Source organism: Alosa sapidissima, chromosome 19, assembly GCF_018492685.1.
Source record: "Alosa sapidissima isolate fAloSap1 chromosome 19, fAloSap1.pri, whole genome shotgun sequence".
Taxonomy (NCBI): Eukaryota; Metazoa; Chordata; class Actinopteri; order Clupeiformes; family Clupeidae; genus Alosa; species Alosa sapidissima.
In genome coordinates this window covers 23398774-23412220 of record NC_055975.1, presented here as the reverse complement: position 1 = coordinate 23412220, position 13447 = coordinate 23398774, and the positions used below count along the sequence as shown (strand labels likewise).

The 13447-nt window shown below is 42.6% G+C and overlaps 2 protein-coding genes across 3 annotated transcripts; one reads left to right on the top strand and one right to left on the bottom strand.

Moving 5' to 3' along the window:
* Positions 1-6093: 6093 nt before the first annotated feature.
* cfd (complement factor D (adipsin)) lies at positions 6094-8758 on the top strand. The gene is made up of 5 exons (XM_042072496.1): positions 6094-6222; positions 6449-6593; positions 6973-7114; positions 7318-7575; positions 7749-8758. The coding sequence occupies exons 1-5, from the start codon at positions 6168-6170 to the stop codon at positions 7902-7904; spliced, it is 756 nt and encodes a 251-aa protein (XP_041928430.1). The 5' UTR covers positions 6094-6167; the 3' UTR covers positions 7905-8758.
* A 1385-nt stretch (positions 8759-10143) lies between these two features.
* On the bottom strand, positions 10144-12995 carry LOC121693181 (GTPase IMAP family member 8-like). Of its 2 annotated transcripts, none has more exons than XM_042072455.1 (4): positions 12914-12995; positions 11720-12577; positions 10871-11184; positions 10144-10549 (listed from the first exon to the last, which is right to left on the bottom strand). In XM_042072455.1, the coding sequence occupies exons 1-4, from the start codon at positions 12921-12923 to the stop codon at positions 10166-10168; spliced, it is 1566 nt and encodes a 521-aa protein (XP_041928389.1). In that variant the 5' UTR covers positions 12924-12995; the 3' UTR covers positions 10144-10165. The 2 variants fall into 2 exon arrangements, with proteins under 2 accessions (XP_041928389.1, XP_041928388.1); XM_042072454.1 differs by lacking the exon at positions 12914-12995 and adding an exon at positions 12700-12896.
* Between the last annotated feature and the right edge of the window lie 452 nt (positions 12996-13447).

The following is a 13447-nucleotide window of genomic DNA, read 5'->3' as shown; positions in this document are numbered from 1 at the left end:
ACACACACACACACACACACACACACACATACACATGCACACATTCACTCAGACAGACACACATAGAGACGGAGATCATTAGGCATCTGTAGCTAGAGGCTGTTTTGGTGTGCATAATACGTTTGTGTATGTGGGAGTGTTTTATTGTGTGTGTGTGTGTGAATGTGTTTGGAGTAAGGTCTCATTGCCTTGCAGCCGTGACATCAATCATCCTGTGAAACCGAGGCGTACAGTTTGTGTGTGTGTGTGTGTGTGTGTGTGTGTTGTGTTGTGTGTAGGGGGTTGTTGTTTGTTTTTGAGGTGATTTGACACTAGGTATGTCTATCAGCAGGTATTTCTCCAGTGACAATGGGCAGCCACACACACACATACTCTCTCTCTCACACACACACACACACACACACACACACACACACACAGACACACACACACACACACACACTCCTCATACACCAGAAAGAGTATTAGAGAGCCTCATCGGAGTAACCTCAACACTGCTACTGTTGTTCTCTTCTCCATAATCTGCTGGATTAGAGATTAGTGGCCTTTAGTTCCAGATTAGGGAAGCGTCAGACAGCGGGCCGCCTTGACCCTGAGAATGACCCCAGGGGTCAATGGGCGGCCACATTGCAGGTCAAACAGACACTAATTGAACACATTTTGAGTTTGAGGATGTGTGTGGGGAGGGGTGAGGGGGGGTGGAGACGAGGGAGAAAGAGCCGTGAAGACAAAAGAGGAAATCAAAGAAGAAGAGGGGAAGAAGAAATAGCAGACGGAAGAAAAAAAGAATGGAAAATGGAGCAGAAGAGAAGAAGAAAAAAGACAAAAAAAAAACAGTCGTAAAATGTGACATCCAAGACAGGAGTGAATAGAGAAGAAGAAGAACGGAGACATATTAAAGAAGAGGACAGAGCAGGAAAAGACATAATGGAGGGAGGAAGGAGAGGAGAGGAAGGAGAGCAGCAGGAAAGACCAGGAGTTAAATGGCTATGCTGCTCTAATGCAGTGTTTCTCAAAGTGTGGTCCGGGGACCACCGGTGGTCCGCAATCTATCCCAAGTGGTCCATGAGAAAACGTGGTCAAATATAATATAGATTAGTTTTTTTCATTATTGAACCAACTTGTATGTAAATCCAAACAGTTCTGCAACACAGCCTATGTAAGCTACGCCATGCAGTTTAAATCATATCATGAATCCTCTGGCACAATAAGCAAGGTGCAAATACAATAAGTAAGGTGGCTCAGTGAGTAGGCCTACTGTGTAATATACTGTTGAAGTAGGTCTACTGTTTTAGCTAGGTGGTCCGTGAGGTTTCTTTTTATTGGTTAAGTGGTCCTTGGTCTGAAAAAGTTTGAGAAACGCTGCTCTAATGGGCTGAGTTGTGCAGGAGCAGTAGTGTTTGTACCCATCTGCAGCATGTAATGTATGCACATTTACAGTAAGCCTTACCAAACACACAGAGATAAGAGACAAGAACAGAGGAACTGAACACCAAAATGAGAAAGCCAAATGTCCTGCATAGCCCAGAGGCAAGACACACTTAAGAGAGAAGTCAGTGGAGGAGCGGATGACAGGTCATTTCCCTTCCGGACCTATTTATAAAAGTCAGTGAAGACAGCTGGATTGTATCAGGGCTTATAGGAGAAATCCGGTGAGTTTTTACGTAGATCTCTGTTTCTCCAGGTCACTGAGTACTGTCGTTGTGGCTGTAGCAGCTCGAGCTATAAACCGATTGTTTTCGTTTTGTTTCGTCTCGATCTGTGAAAACACGCTGGATTTCTCCTTTAAGAGAGAAGGCAGAAATAGAGAGAATAAAGAGAGAAAGAGAGGAGGGAAGGAATATTCTGAAACCTGAAACAGTCAGATATAGGAAAACTGGAATACAATAGGTGCACACACCCATGAGAGAAGGAGGAAGAGAGGGAGAGAAGGATGAAAGATGGATACCCCAGAATGCCACCACACTCACCCCACCTCCACAGTCCTGGCCATCAAGTAGCTTCCTCTTCCTCCAGGGTGATGAGACACCAACCTCAGTTTATCACTCAACCACTCCACTTACACACACACACACACACAAACACACACACACACACACACACACACACATACACACACACACACACACACCTTAACTCTCTCACACACACACACACGCACACACACGCACACACACACACTTGCAGCTTGAAGGGTCCCTCACTCACCTCTGACCTGTGTAAAGAGGGTCAGGTTAATCCTCACAGCTTTAACAATAGAGACGGGGCAAGTGAGAGAGGAAGAGACTTTTTTTTCACTCAGCCAGTCAGAAGGGAAGACATGGCATTACGGGCAGAGCATTAGTGGGGTCCTCTCATGCTTCCACACAGCCAGTCAGAAGGGAAGACATGGCATTACGGGCAGAGCATTAGTGGGGTCCTCTCATGCTTCCACACAGCCAGTCAGAAGGGAAGACATGGCATTACGGGCAGAGCATTAGTGGGGTCCTCTCATGCTTCCACACAGCCAGTCAGAAGGGAAGACATGGCATTACGGGCAGAGCATTAGTGGGGTCCTCTCATGCTTCCACACAGCCAGTCAGAAGGGAAGACATGGCATTACGGGCAGAGCATTACTGGGGTCCTCTCATGCTTCCACACAGCTTGTAAAATGTCAAGTTTGCAGACTTTTTTGCGGCATTTCAGTTGAAGTTGATTCAGTTCAGATTTCCTTAAAATTATTTTTATCAATTAAAGATCAATTGATATCTTTGTTTTATTACAGTAATTATGTCAATATTGTCAAGTTGTATTTTCTTCTTATCGTATCTATTATATTTAACTTCCTGTTTTTATGTAATATTGTGTCAAGTATATTTTAAAATAAATATATATTAAAACCACTTGCCATTATTTTATAGGCCTGCCATTATGTTATTTATTAAGTGTTATGGGTTCTGAATTTTAAAACTATTACTGGTAATAAAAATATAGAAAAAAATAAATTTTTACATTTTTTTAAATACACATCAATCTAAATGAAATGTCTCACACTATCACCAAAACATACACATTCTCTCTCTCTATTTGCTTGAGACATTAAGTGAATTAATATGTTTGTATCTGTCGCCCTCTTGTGCTGCAGTTGTGCAGTTATGAAGACATCTGTGTATGGCTGTGTATCACATAAGGTTTATAACATAGTATTCAATTATTCATTGTGCCCTCATTACTTATGAGACCAAAGACTGCTGAGAATTAGTCCAAATACAGTGTTTAGTTTTAACCTGAATCACTGTCAGCAATCATTGCTGTGATCAATAACCCAGTTTTGTAAACTATTTTATCATTTATGAACACCATGCTCTCCCTTTTGCTGATGGCTGAATGTGTTGTCATATGTTGCTGCAAAATCCAAATATTTAGGTTACACTCCAATTTATTTTGTCTTTTATCTTTTTTTCAGTAAGGATTACAAACAGACGTGTGTACCCCTCTCGACCACATGGCCTTCCTCAGTGTGCTGTTTCCCCTGTTTCTCATTGTTTTTTTTTTTTTCCTTGTTTGGTTGCCAACTGGCAGTTTGCCTCTACAAACAAGAACGTTTCAGTTTTAAATGATTTAGTTTGCCTATTACTCCAAACTCTAAATAGTATCCATCTAATCTGAAATTGTCTGTTTTGGAGAGATTCATTGTGTCTGTGCAGTTATAACCAGCAGATTTGTAAATGCTGGATCCCAATAAAAAGTTTAGGCCAATAAATAAACACACTACAAAAAAAAAAAAAAAATGTTTTTTTTGATCTAGGAAATTTCAGAAAATTACAAAATTACATTCTGTATTGGCATGGTTTATTTCTCCACTCTGTCTATGATGATTTTAGTTAAATATTATATATTTTTGGCATTTTATTCTGACAGTCCAACTGTCATTTCCATCACACAAAATATGTTTTCAAGCAAAATGATCTTATAATATTCTGTTCCAAATGTATTTGATTAAATATCACACTCTTATCTCCTTATATTTGTAATTTATTCATTTTCCAGAAATGTAATAATGACTATTATTATTAAAGAATGCTTGTATGTAATTCAGTATAATATAATTCAACAATTTTTTCTACTATATTTTTAAAACTTTGGGGCAATTAAATTGCCGTTTAGTGCAATGTCTTTTCCATCACCATAAAGACAAAAATGATTATGAGACAAAAATCTCATAATATCTTAGCCTGTGAATGCTAGTTGTTAGAGTTAGCATTAGATAGGCCTATGAAAAAATGCACAATATGAAACTACATTTGTCCAGCTGCTTTTAAATTCACGTGAAATATGAGCCGTTTGGAAACCCATATTTACTTTCATTTTACACTCAATAATACTTTCATAAAACATCTTTACCTTGATCTTTCTTTTTTTTATTACCCCCTATGGAGGTCACTCTTTGTCCATCCATGTAATCCCCTGTGGAGTGACTAATGCTATTATGGTCACTAACCCAAAACAATGATTCCAGGATTGTACTATAATAAATATTGCAATATAATATATGTCAAGTCTGTAGCCATGGAGTCAACATGGGGGAGGGACCAAATCTGCATGCCGGGTGAAATCAGTTCCTGCCATTCTATTATAAAACATATTTCAAGCCTGTAATCATATTATACAACCCCCCCCTATATAAAAATGATCACATGAAACCATGATATAGCCAAACAAAGCCACCCAGAAAGCATGTGCAGATGTTGCACAACCAAGTTTTTGAATATTTGCTATTGCCACTTCTGGACATATTTTCTATACAAATGTATACATTTATGTTCATATGATTATGGTTGTAATTTGTTCAACCCTCAATGGCATACTGTAAGATGGAATGGCACATGGAAATTAGAAAAACAGTATTAGACATAATTGTTTAAAAGAAAACATATACACATATCACACAATGTAAGTGTGACAAAATAAAAAAGAAGAATTCCTTCCAGGGACAATACCCTACCCCATTACTCAGAAATAGAGCATGCTGTTCTATATGGCCAGTACAAAAGGTCAAGTGCTTTCTGGAGAACTGGTTCAAAACATTTCCTTTCACTTTAGGTGCTTCCAGTAAGTCCAGTAAGCACATTTAAGGACACTTAAAGTAACTTAACCTGCTCAGCATCCCCATCCATTCCAATACACATAACTTTTCGAGGCTGTCTAAAGATGAGATTGTTATGATTTAACACAAACCAAATGCATTTGAAATTTGAATGGATGTTTGCAGCCAATCAAAGTTATCAGTGTTCTTTATACCGTCAATGGGAAAAATCCCCAAGGGCTCAATGCAGAACTCTCGGACTGCGAACATTCGAATCACATTATTTGTGACCGTACTCCTCAACAGGTTCTATTATTCATAGTACATAATTTGTTTTAAGCTGTGTTGTACTGTTTTGATCTTTCTTATTATGTTCACAGGATAGTCATCAGGAGACTTTATAGAGACTGTTTTCTGGAAATATTTGTAATCATTAATTTCAAATCATTCAAATTTTAGAGTACTGATTTATTCAGTGCTATGAGTAGGCCTAATGAATAACAAGTTAAGTTTTTTTAATAGGTTCTGAACCTTTGGATGAGATTCACTCTCAGTGATGTTGAATGCAGTCAGACAATGTGACTGACTTGGATTATCAGGTTTTGTACAATTATGGCCATAATTTTGAGTCTCATTAAAAACAACAAGATGTGACAAGTAGCAAACCACTTCATAACTGGACTCCGTTTAAGTAGCCTAGTTTTCACTATGTGTTATACCGATTTAAATTTATTGAGAAACGATTCCACCCAATAGGCCTATTTGTGATTTTGAGGGCATTAATTGCAACACTTTGCTGCATTTCTCTCAAACCCTTTATGAGTGCCAAACGTAAAAAAATGTTTTTTTGCCTACATCTAGATTTTAATAGGAGTCTACCAACAAATAGTGCCATTAATCAAACCTGTTGTACGAAACATGCAAGAGGTGAAAAGAGCGAAGAGAAAAACGTTTTGTCGGTGGGTGTAGCAGAGGAGAGAGATTTATGTCTCTCTTCTAGCTACTCCCACTCTTTTTACTTCATCTATAAAAGAGGGAGCTGCAGTCTTGAGGGTTTCAGACTTCTCTTGTTTGCTTCTTTGAAGCCAAAGGTCTATTCAGGATGCTGGGAGGAATTCTACTGACCAGTGCCATTCTGTGGGCATCGGTGCTGCCTGGTGAGTTAGCTCTACAACTTTTCTTTTTTGTTTTTTTTGGTGTATCAACATAACTTGAGTAAAAAGCCTCATCATTCAATGTCATGTTGAATAGGTTCTCTGGAATAATCACTTGCGTCATCCAATGCCGTTTTAGTTTGCCAGACATTTCAATATGACGAAATAGTATGGAGCCAGACCTCTGGAAAAAAGGAAAAGGTTAATAAGCATGATTCATTTCCGACAGGTGAGAGCGTGACCGGCGGGAAGGAGGCTGTGGCCCACTCGCGACCCTACATGGCGTCCGTGCAGCTGAACGGAAAGCACGAGTGCGGCGCGTTCCTCATCGCGAGTCAATGGCTCCTGAGCGCGACTCACTGCTTCAGGGATGGGTGAGCATTACGTTAACACACCGGGATTAACTTTGAATGCTAAAGCACTCCGATGAGAAGTGAAGAATTCAAGACGGAAACATAGGTCAGTCTCGTTACAGATTTAGAACGTATTAAAGGATTTTTTTTTTTATCTTGGCAACAGGCCTATAGTTTGTCTAAAACTTACAATGAGTGCAACATGATACAATTCAGACATTAGAAAATTACAAAAATAAAACATTCAGCTGCGAAAACGAAGGCATTTGATAATGGATGTTGCTTACTTTTACCTTAAATTGGCTTTTAAATGTCACTGTATGCTTGAGAAATTTTAGAAGGCCAAATGATGACCAAGTTGAAGTAAACACCAACAAGAATAGCCTTTTTTCCCCTGCAGAGCTGGGGGACGGACGGTTGTTGTCGGCCTGCACTCTCTGTCTGAGGAGGAAGCAACTAAAGAAACATTTCAAATTTCAGCTGTGTACAACCATCCTGATTTTAACATTCACAATTATGACAGTGACATCACTCTGATCAAGGTAAACAAGTGTGTGTGTGTGTGTGAGTGTGTGTGTGTGTGTGTGCGTGTGCGTTTCTGTATCTGCCTGTAAATGTTAACGTATCAGTGCATTAATAAAGCTATTCATTTTTCTACAGTAATGGTAAAGAAAGAGAGACTGATTGAGATAGAGATACATTCTAATGGAAATCCCTCCCGCTTTGTCATTCCTGTGTTTGGCAGCTTGATCGGCCAGTGGTGGAGAGTGACACGGTGAAGCCGCTGTCCTATAAGCAGACAGGAGTCGAGCCTGCGGAGGATACCACTGTCGATACGGCTGGGTGGGGCTCGTTGAATAACCTGGGCTCTCGGCCTGACAAACTGCATGAGTTGACCATTAGAGTGAAGAGCAGAAACAAGTGTGGCCGCAGTGACTACTATGGGTCAAAGTTCACCAAGAACATGCTCTGCGCTGCTGGGATGCGTCAAGACACTTGTGATGTGAGTTCACATTCATACATTTACATATACTCAACAGTAGGCTACACCACACACACACACACACACACACACACACAAATAACATCCATGCAGTTAAGACAGCTGCATGTAACTGTTGTCCATTGCCTCATGTTTTTTATGTAAATCTCTGCATATCCTTCAATATCCTCTAGGGAGACTCTGGCGGTCCTCTGCTGTATAACGGTGTTGCTGTGGGGATCACGTCCAACGGGGGGAAGAAGTGTGGCACCTGCCGGAAGCCTGGCCTCTACACCATCATCTCCCACTTCGCTGAATGGATCCAGCAGACCATGACCGATAATGCCTAGCAGCCTGTTAGGCAATTAGCCAACGCACCACCACAGCCACCTGCCACGAAGCTTAATGTGTAACAGGACCAATCTCTGTAGAATTAGGAAAGGGCCACAAAGAATCAACTAGAAACATTCTGAACAATAGTCACAGGCTACTGCCCACCTCTGTGACTAGCTTCAAGAACATTAAGTGTGTCCTAGAATTATTAATTGTCAATTTTAACATAATGAGAACATGTGTACTGTGTTGTATACTGGTTTTCCAAATGTGAGGTAGATACCAACCTAATCCATTGCCATGGTTTACAGTGGCCTTCATTTATAGAATCAGTTCCAAAGACAGAATCACTTGCAATCAGACAATGGTAAAGTGTAGACAATTATTTTACTTGGAGAGTGATCTTAATAGTCAAGAACAACAGTTTAACCTTTGTCTTTAAATAGGACACTTTGTACAATGATAGTTTCATCCCAGAATCATTCTCAACCTTAATGGCAAACAAAATCGATGTTGGACTCTTTCAAAGTAAAGGCCCTTAAAGCATATTATGGACTAGACTGTAAAAACTTAGATCCTCTAAGTTACCATGGAAACAGAACCCCCTTCATGATTTTTTCACAACTTCTGAGTATCAAAGGCTGCACCACAAGCTCAAACATTTGTGCACACAGAGAGTAGCCACGATATTTATCTCAATGCTCAATGCTTTGCCAAAGAAGAAATACAGAGATTGCAGCATGAAAATCTCAAGCACATTTCTGAATCTATGAGACACACTATTAAAAAGACTCAGTCACATACACTGTAGGCTATTACATGTTACAATATGCACAATTCTATCTTCATAATAAAAGCCCTTTGAAAGTAATCCATACTGTTGCTAGTTTTGTTGATGATATTTTCCAGTAACTTCTATTCTAATCTCCAGCGCTGTCCATGGATATTACTGTTTACATAAGAGGAGGTCTTGAGCATGTTATGAAACCAAACAAGACAGTCTGAAGTAGATATAAAGTGTAATTTATGAGAGAGTCCTCCCTTCCTCAAATTTTGTTTGGAGGAGAGCAGAAAATAGCTCTGAATTTGAGAGATTATTTGTCACCCGTAGATAAGGGTGTTCTAAGACTGCCACAGCCTTCAGAAACAGCCTGATAGCACTCTGCAACTAGCAAAGCAAAGGCAGAAAAACATGATGATTGAACATATTTTACATGCATTCATCCACTGGATTTGAACTTTGCTTGTCATGCAATTTTGACTCAATCTCTCTCCTCCAACATTTCCCTGTCTCTGTATCCTTTTGCAGCTCTCTCATTCTCCCCTCCCTCAACACTCTCTTCATCCCCTCCTCCTCTCTCACCCATTTCCCTCCCCTTTCCTCTCCCCTCTCTTTATCTCCTCATCTCCCTTCCCCTCCTCTCCTCTCCCGTCCTCTCATTTCCTCTTTCCTCTATAGACCCTTTCAACAATAAAAACAAAAACAATGCTTGAACGTTCTATTTGGTTCCCAATCTACTTCCTCTGCATTAAGATAACATATGGAATGTTAAAACGGAAGCCTTGTGGGGCCAACTATGATGCTGATAATGGAACTCTCTTGAAAGGGTCCATGTTCCCCTCCACCTTTAACCCCTCCTCTCCTCTCCCTCTCCCTCCTCTCTCTTCCCCTCCTCTCTCTTCCTCTCCTCTCCTCTCCCTCCTCTCCCTCTCCTCTCCTCTCCCTCCTCTCTCTTCCTCTCCTCTGCCAAAGCCCCTTCTCCTCTCCTCTCCCTCTCCCTCCTCTCTCTTCCCCTCCTCTCCCCTCCTCTCCCTCCTCTCCTCTCCCTCTCCCTCTCCCTCCTCTCCCCTCCTCTCCCTCCTCTCTCTCCCTCTCCCTCCTCTCTCTCCCTCTCCTGTTCATCTACTCCCTCCATCTCCATTCCCTCTATCCCTCCATTTCTTCCTCCAACTCTCCCCTCCTCATAGTATCTCCTGCAGTCTCCCCCTCCTCTCCACTTCTCTCTTTTACTGTAGCCCAGTCTTTCCTCTCCTCTTTTTCTTCTAGTCTGTCACTATCTCTTCCTCTCCTCTCAGCCCCTTGCTTCTCCTCTCCTCCCCCCAGCATGTATCTCTTCCTCCTCCAGCTCTCTTCTCCTCATCTCATCTCTCTTCTTTTTATTCTCCCTTGTCTATCTCTTCCTCCTCTCCCTCCTCCTTATCTCCTCTTTTCCTCTCCTCCTCTCCCTCCTCCTCCTCTCCTCTCTTCCTCTTCTCCTCTTTCTCTTCTCTCCTGCCTCTATCTCTTTTTCTCCTCCTCCAGCTCTTTCCTCCTCTCCTCCAGCTCCTGGTTGCTGAAGCGAGGACAGACATATGGCCTCCCTCCGTGGGAGGCGGCCAGCTTGCGGACCCCTCCCAGCAGGTCCCGCACCTGGGCGTGGCTCACGGGGTTCCGGAGGCTTCCGTGGTTCAGCACATGGTAGCGGCTGCCGCAGAGACGCACCATCTCCTGCAGCGATGGGTGCGCGTTGGCCAAATAGCTGTCGATGTTGCCCACGGTCCCCAAGTTGCCGTGGGGGTCGTCACGGGTGAAGAGGATGAGAAGATATTCAACGATATCACCACCGAATGTCTGCTGGATATATGTGAGGAGCTGACTCTCACCCTGAGTGAAACGTCCCACCTGCGTGGGTGCACATACACACACACACACACACACACACACACACAAACACACACACACACACAGCACTTTGAAATATGTGATGAAAAGTGCATTATAAATAAAGTGTATTATTATTATTATTATTATTATTATTATTATTATTATTACTACTACTACTACACACAAACACACAAACAAAGACATGCACTTATAAAACTGTTTTAAATAACATGATTTATGTTTGTGTCTATCGCCCTCTTGTGGGGAGACCATGACATTGAGAGGCCTCTGCAGGCAATAGGAACAAATTGAAGTGCACACACTAAAACATCAACACACCTGCATAACTAACACAAAGGCATGTGGCCCAGGCAGAGACAGTGCCAGGCAGTCTCTCACATCATTCAACCTCTCCATGTCATCTTCGTCCCAGAGTTCCGGAGTATCCACAACGACCAGACGGTGTCCGTCCACACAGATCTCCCTGCGTTCACAGCACTCTGTGCCGCCCCGGCTCTCTTCTCTCAGTCGGTTGGTCGGGAATCGGCTTGTTGCCCTGGTCAGGATAGTGTCTGCTGCCGAGGTCTTGCCACTGCCAGACAGACCCAACAAGACGATTGTAGTCTGACCTTTCTCTCCACTCTTAACTGATGCTGTAAGAGCCAATGAGAAAAAGCAACATGCAAATAACAACAGTAGTTAAATTTAACAGTAAACCATTTAAAAAGTTGGTAAGACTACACCAAGGAGAACAGCAATAATAAACAACAATGTCAATTAAATCAATAGCCTAATGAAAATAAATAAATACTATAATATACAAACCATAACGCATAAGTAACACTTAATAAACTCAGTTTATTGAACAGTTATGCCTTTAGACCCCTCTTGAAAGACCCAAAACTATAACAGGAACGGAGAGAACTGGGCAACTCATTTCAACAACAAGGAACCACTGAGGAAAAGAGTCTTGAGTTTGCATTTATGGCTGGTTGACATGGTGCACATTCATTCAGCACAAAACAACAATTGCCACTCTTAGTATTTTCAGAGATCATATTCATCATAAGTCCCCCGACATAATAAACATGGTTTATGTACATAGAGGAATTATAAAGCATTTGTTATGTTTTCAACTCAGAAACATAGACGGACAGTCATAAAGATAGACAGAGAAACACACTTTACCAGTGTTGTTCCCAGATTTGTCTAAAAGACTCTTATATCCCCTAACTGCTTCAGCACAGCTCTCTTTTCTGGCCTCCCACTCCTTCTTCTCAGCCTCCTCCCTCTCTCTCTCCTCCGCATGCCTCCTCTTCAGCTCCTCAACCTCCTTCGCTCGCACCTCGTCATGCTGCCGCAGTCGCTCTGTCGCCTCCGTCTCCTTCGCCGCGGCCTCGGACAGTTTCTCCTTCAGCATGGCGATGGCGACGTCCTGCGTGCGCTGGTGCCGCGCCACGCCGTACATGTCGGCCGTGTAGCCCTCCTGCAGGCCGCTCTGCGACAGCGCGTAGTCAGCCATGGCCAGCAGCGCCTCCGCCTGGTCAGAGGACTTCCTTGCCACGTCAGCGTTGCTGCTGAGCCGGCAGAAGCGCCCGTCGCAGATGTCGACCAGCTCCAGCAGACCTTCCTCAAACTCCTGGGCGAGGGCGGAAGATGCAGATGTTCTCAGGGAGATCACCAGGAGGAGGCTGAAGGCTGCATCCCCAAAGGCGATCCGCAAGACGTCCACTGCACGCCGCTCCTTCGGACCGAAGGCCTCCCCGCGGAGGACCAGCAGGAAGGCCTGCAGTCCGCCCTCCAAAGCCAAACTGGTGAATGAGTCCAATTCAGCAATGATTTCCTCATCCTTCAGCTCAGGGTTGAGAAGGCCCTTTGTGCTGCATAGGGTCAGCTCCCTGTCCGCCACTGCCAGGGTAACATCATAGTCTCCACAAGGCCCTTTCTGCTCACTTGAAGAGCTTTGTTTCACACAGCTCAGTAACATGTCCCAGTCCTCCTGGCAGGACCCGACCACCAGCATCTGACTGGTTTTGTTGAAACTGTCTGAATACACAACAGATTGAATTACCTAATATGGATTTGCTGTATTTTTGCACTCTTTCTAAAAACCAACAGTTAACTGGTTCACTAAACTTTTGTTGCCATAATGCCACAGAAATCCTCACCATTGCACTCTTCCGTGGCAAAGGCCTCTTTCACTCTCCTCATCTATGCTTTGCATATGTGTGCAGTGTTTGAATAAGTAGCCATAGAAGTACTTCTGCTGCTTCATGATAACATCTGAAGTACTATGCACCCAGTGTGTCTTTTGGATAAGTAGCCATTAACATGAATAGGCAGTCTGAACAGTTTAAACAGTAAAATGAAGTAAGAACTTACTCTGAGACATCGTTCTCACCACAACCAGCGGCAGTTTGAAGGTGAAGTGAGCTGAGGACTTGGAACAGGATTTGCTACTTTGTGTGAAGGAGGAAACAAGGCTCTTTTAAACATCCAGATGCGCACAAGATATATGCTATTGCTTGCATCTTTATGTGTACCACGAGAGATACCTGATCCAGAAACAGTTTGGTGACCAACATTGACAACACTGGAAAAGCTACAGATGATCATAGGCTGATCCCTGGTCAGTGAAAGTGACTCATGACTGCAGACATTTGTTTTGCCTGACACGAGGAAGTGCATTCCTCTTTGTCAAAGGACTGTGAGAGATGACTGATTGCCTGTGCACTTCCTCATTCTGTTCAATCACGTTCACCGTGTGGGAGTCAGGGCCATGAGACACAAGACTGGAATGGCTAGTGAGAGGACAAGGAGGAGTAGCCTCACACAATACCGAAACACCTCAGTATGTTAAGAACTATATTAAAGGAGAATTCCGGTGTGCTATTGACCTAAAGTGTATTGAAACAT

Bases quoted from the DNA above. Each gene is read 5' to 3' on its own strand.
- cfd (XM_042072496.1), top strand. From the start codon at position 6,168: ATGCTGGGAGGAATTCTACTGACCAGTGCCATTCTGTGGGCATCGGTG. The intron at 6,594-6,972 runs GTGAGCATTACG...TTTCCCCTGCAG, and splicing joins ACTCACTGCTTCAGGGATGG to AGCTGGGGGACGGACGGTTG. The intron at 7,115-7,317 runs GTAAACAAGTGT...TGTGTTTGGCAG, and splicing joins GTGACATCACTCTGATCAAG to CTTGATCGGCCAGTGGTGGA.
- LOC121693181 (XM_042072454.1), bottom strand. From the start codon at position 12,742: ATGAGGAGAGTGAAAGAGGCCTTTGCCACGGAAGAGTGCAATG. The intron at 11,185-11,719 runs GTAAAGTGTGTT...TGGCTCTTACAG, and splicing joins CAAATCTGGGAACAACACTG to CATCAGTTAAGAGTGGAGAG. The intron at 10,550-10,870 runs GTGTGTTGATGT...GCACCCACGCAG, and splicing joins CCTTTGTGTTAGTTATGCAG to GTGGGACGTTTCACTCAGGG.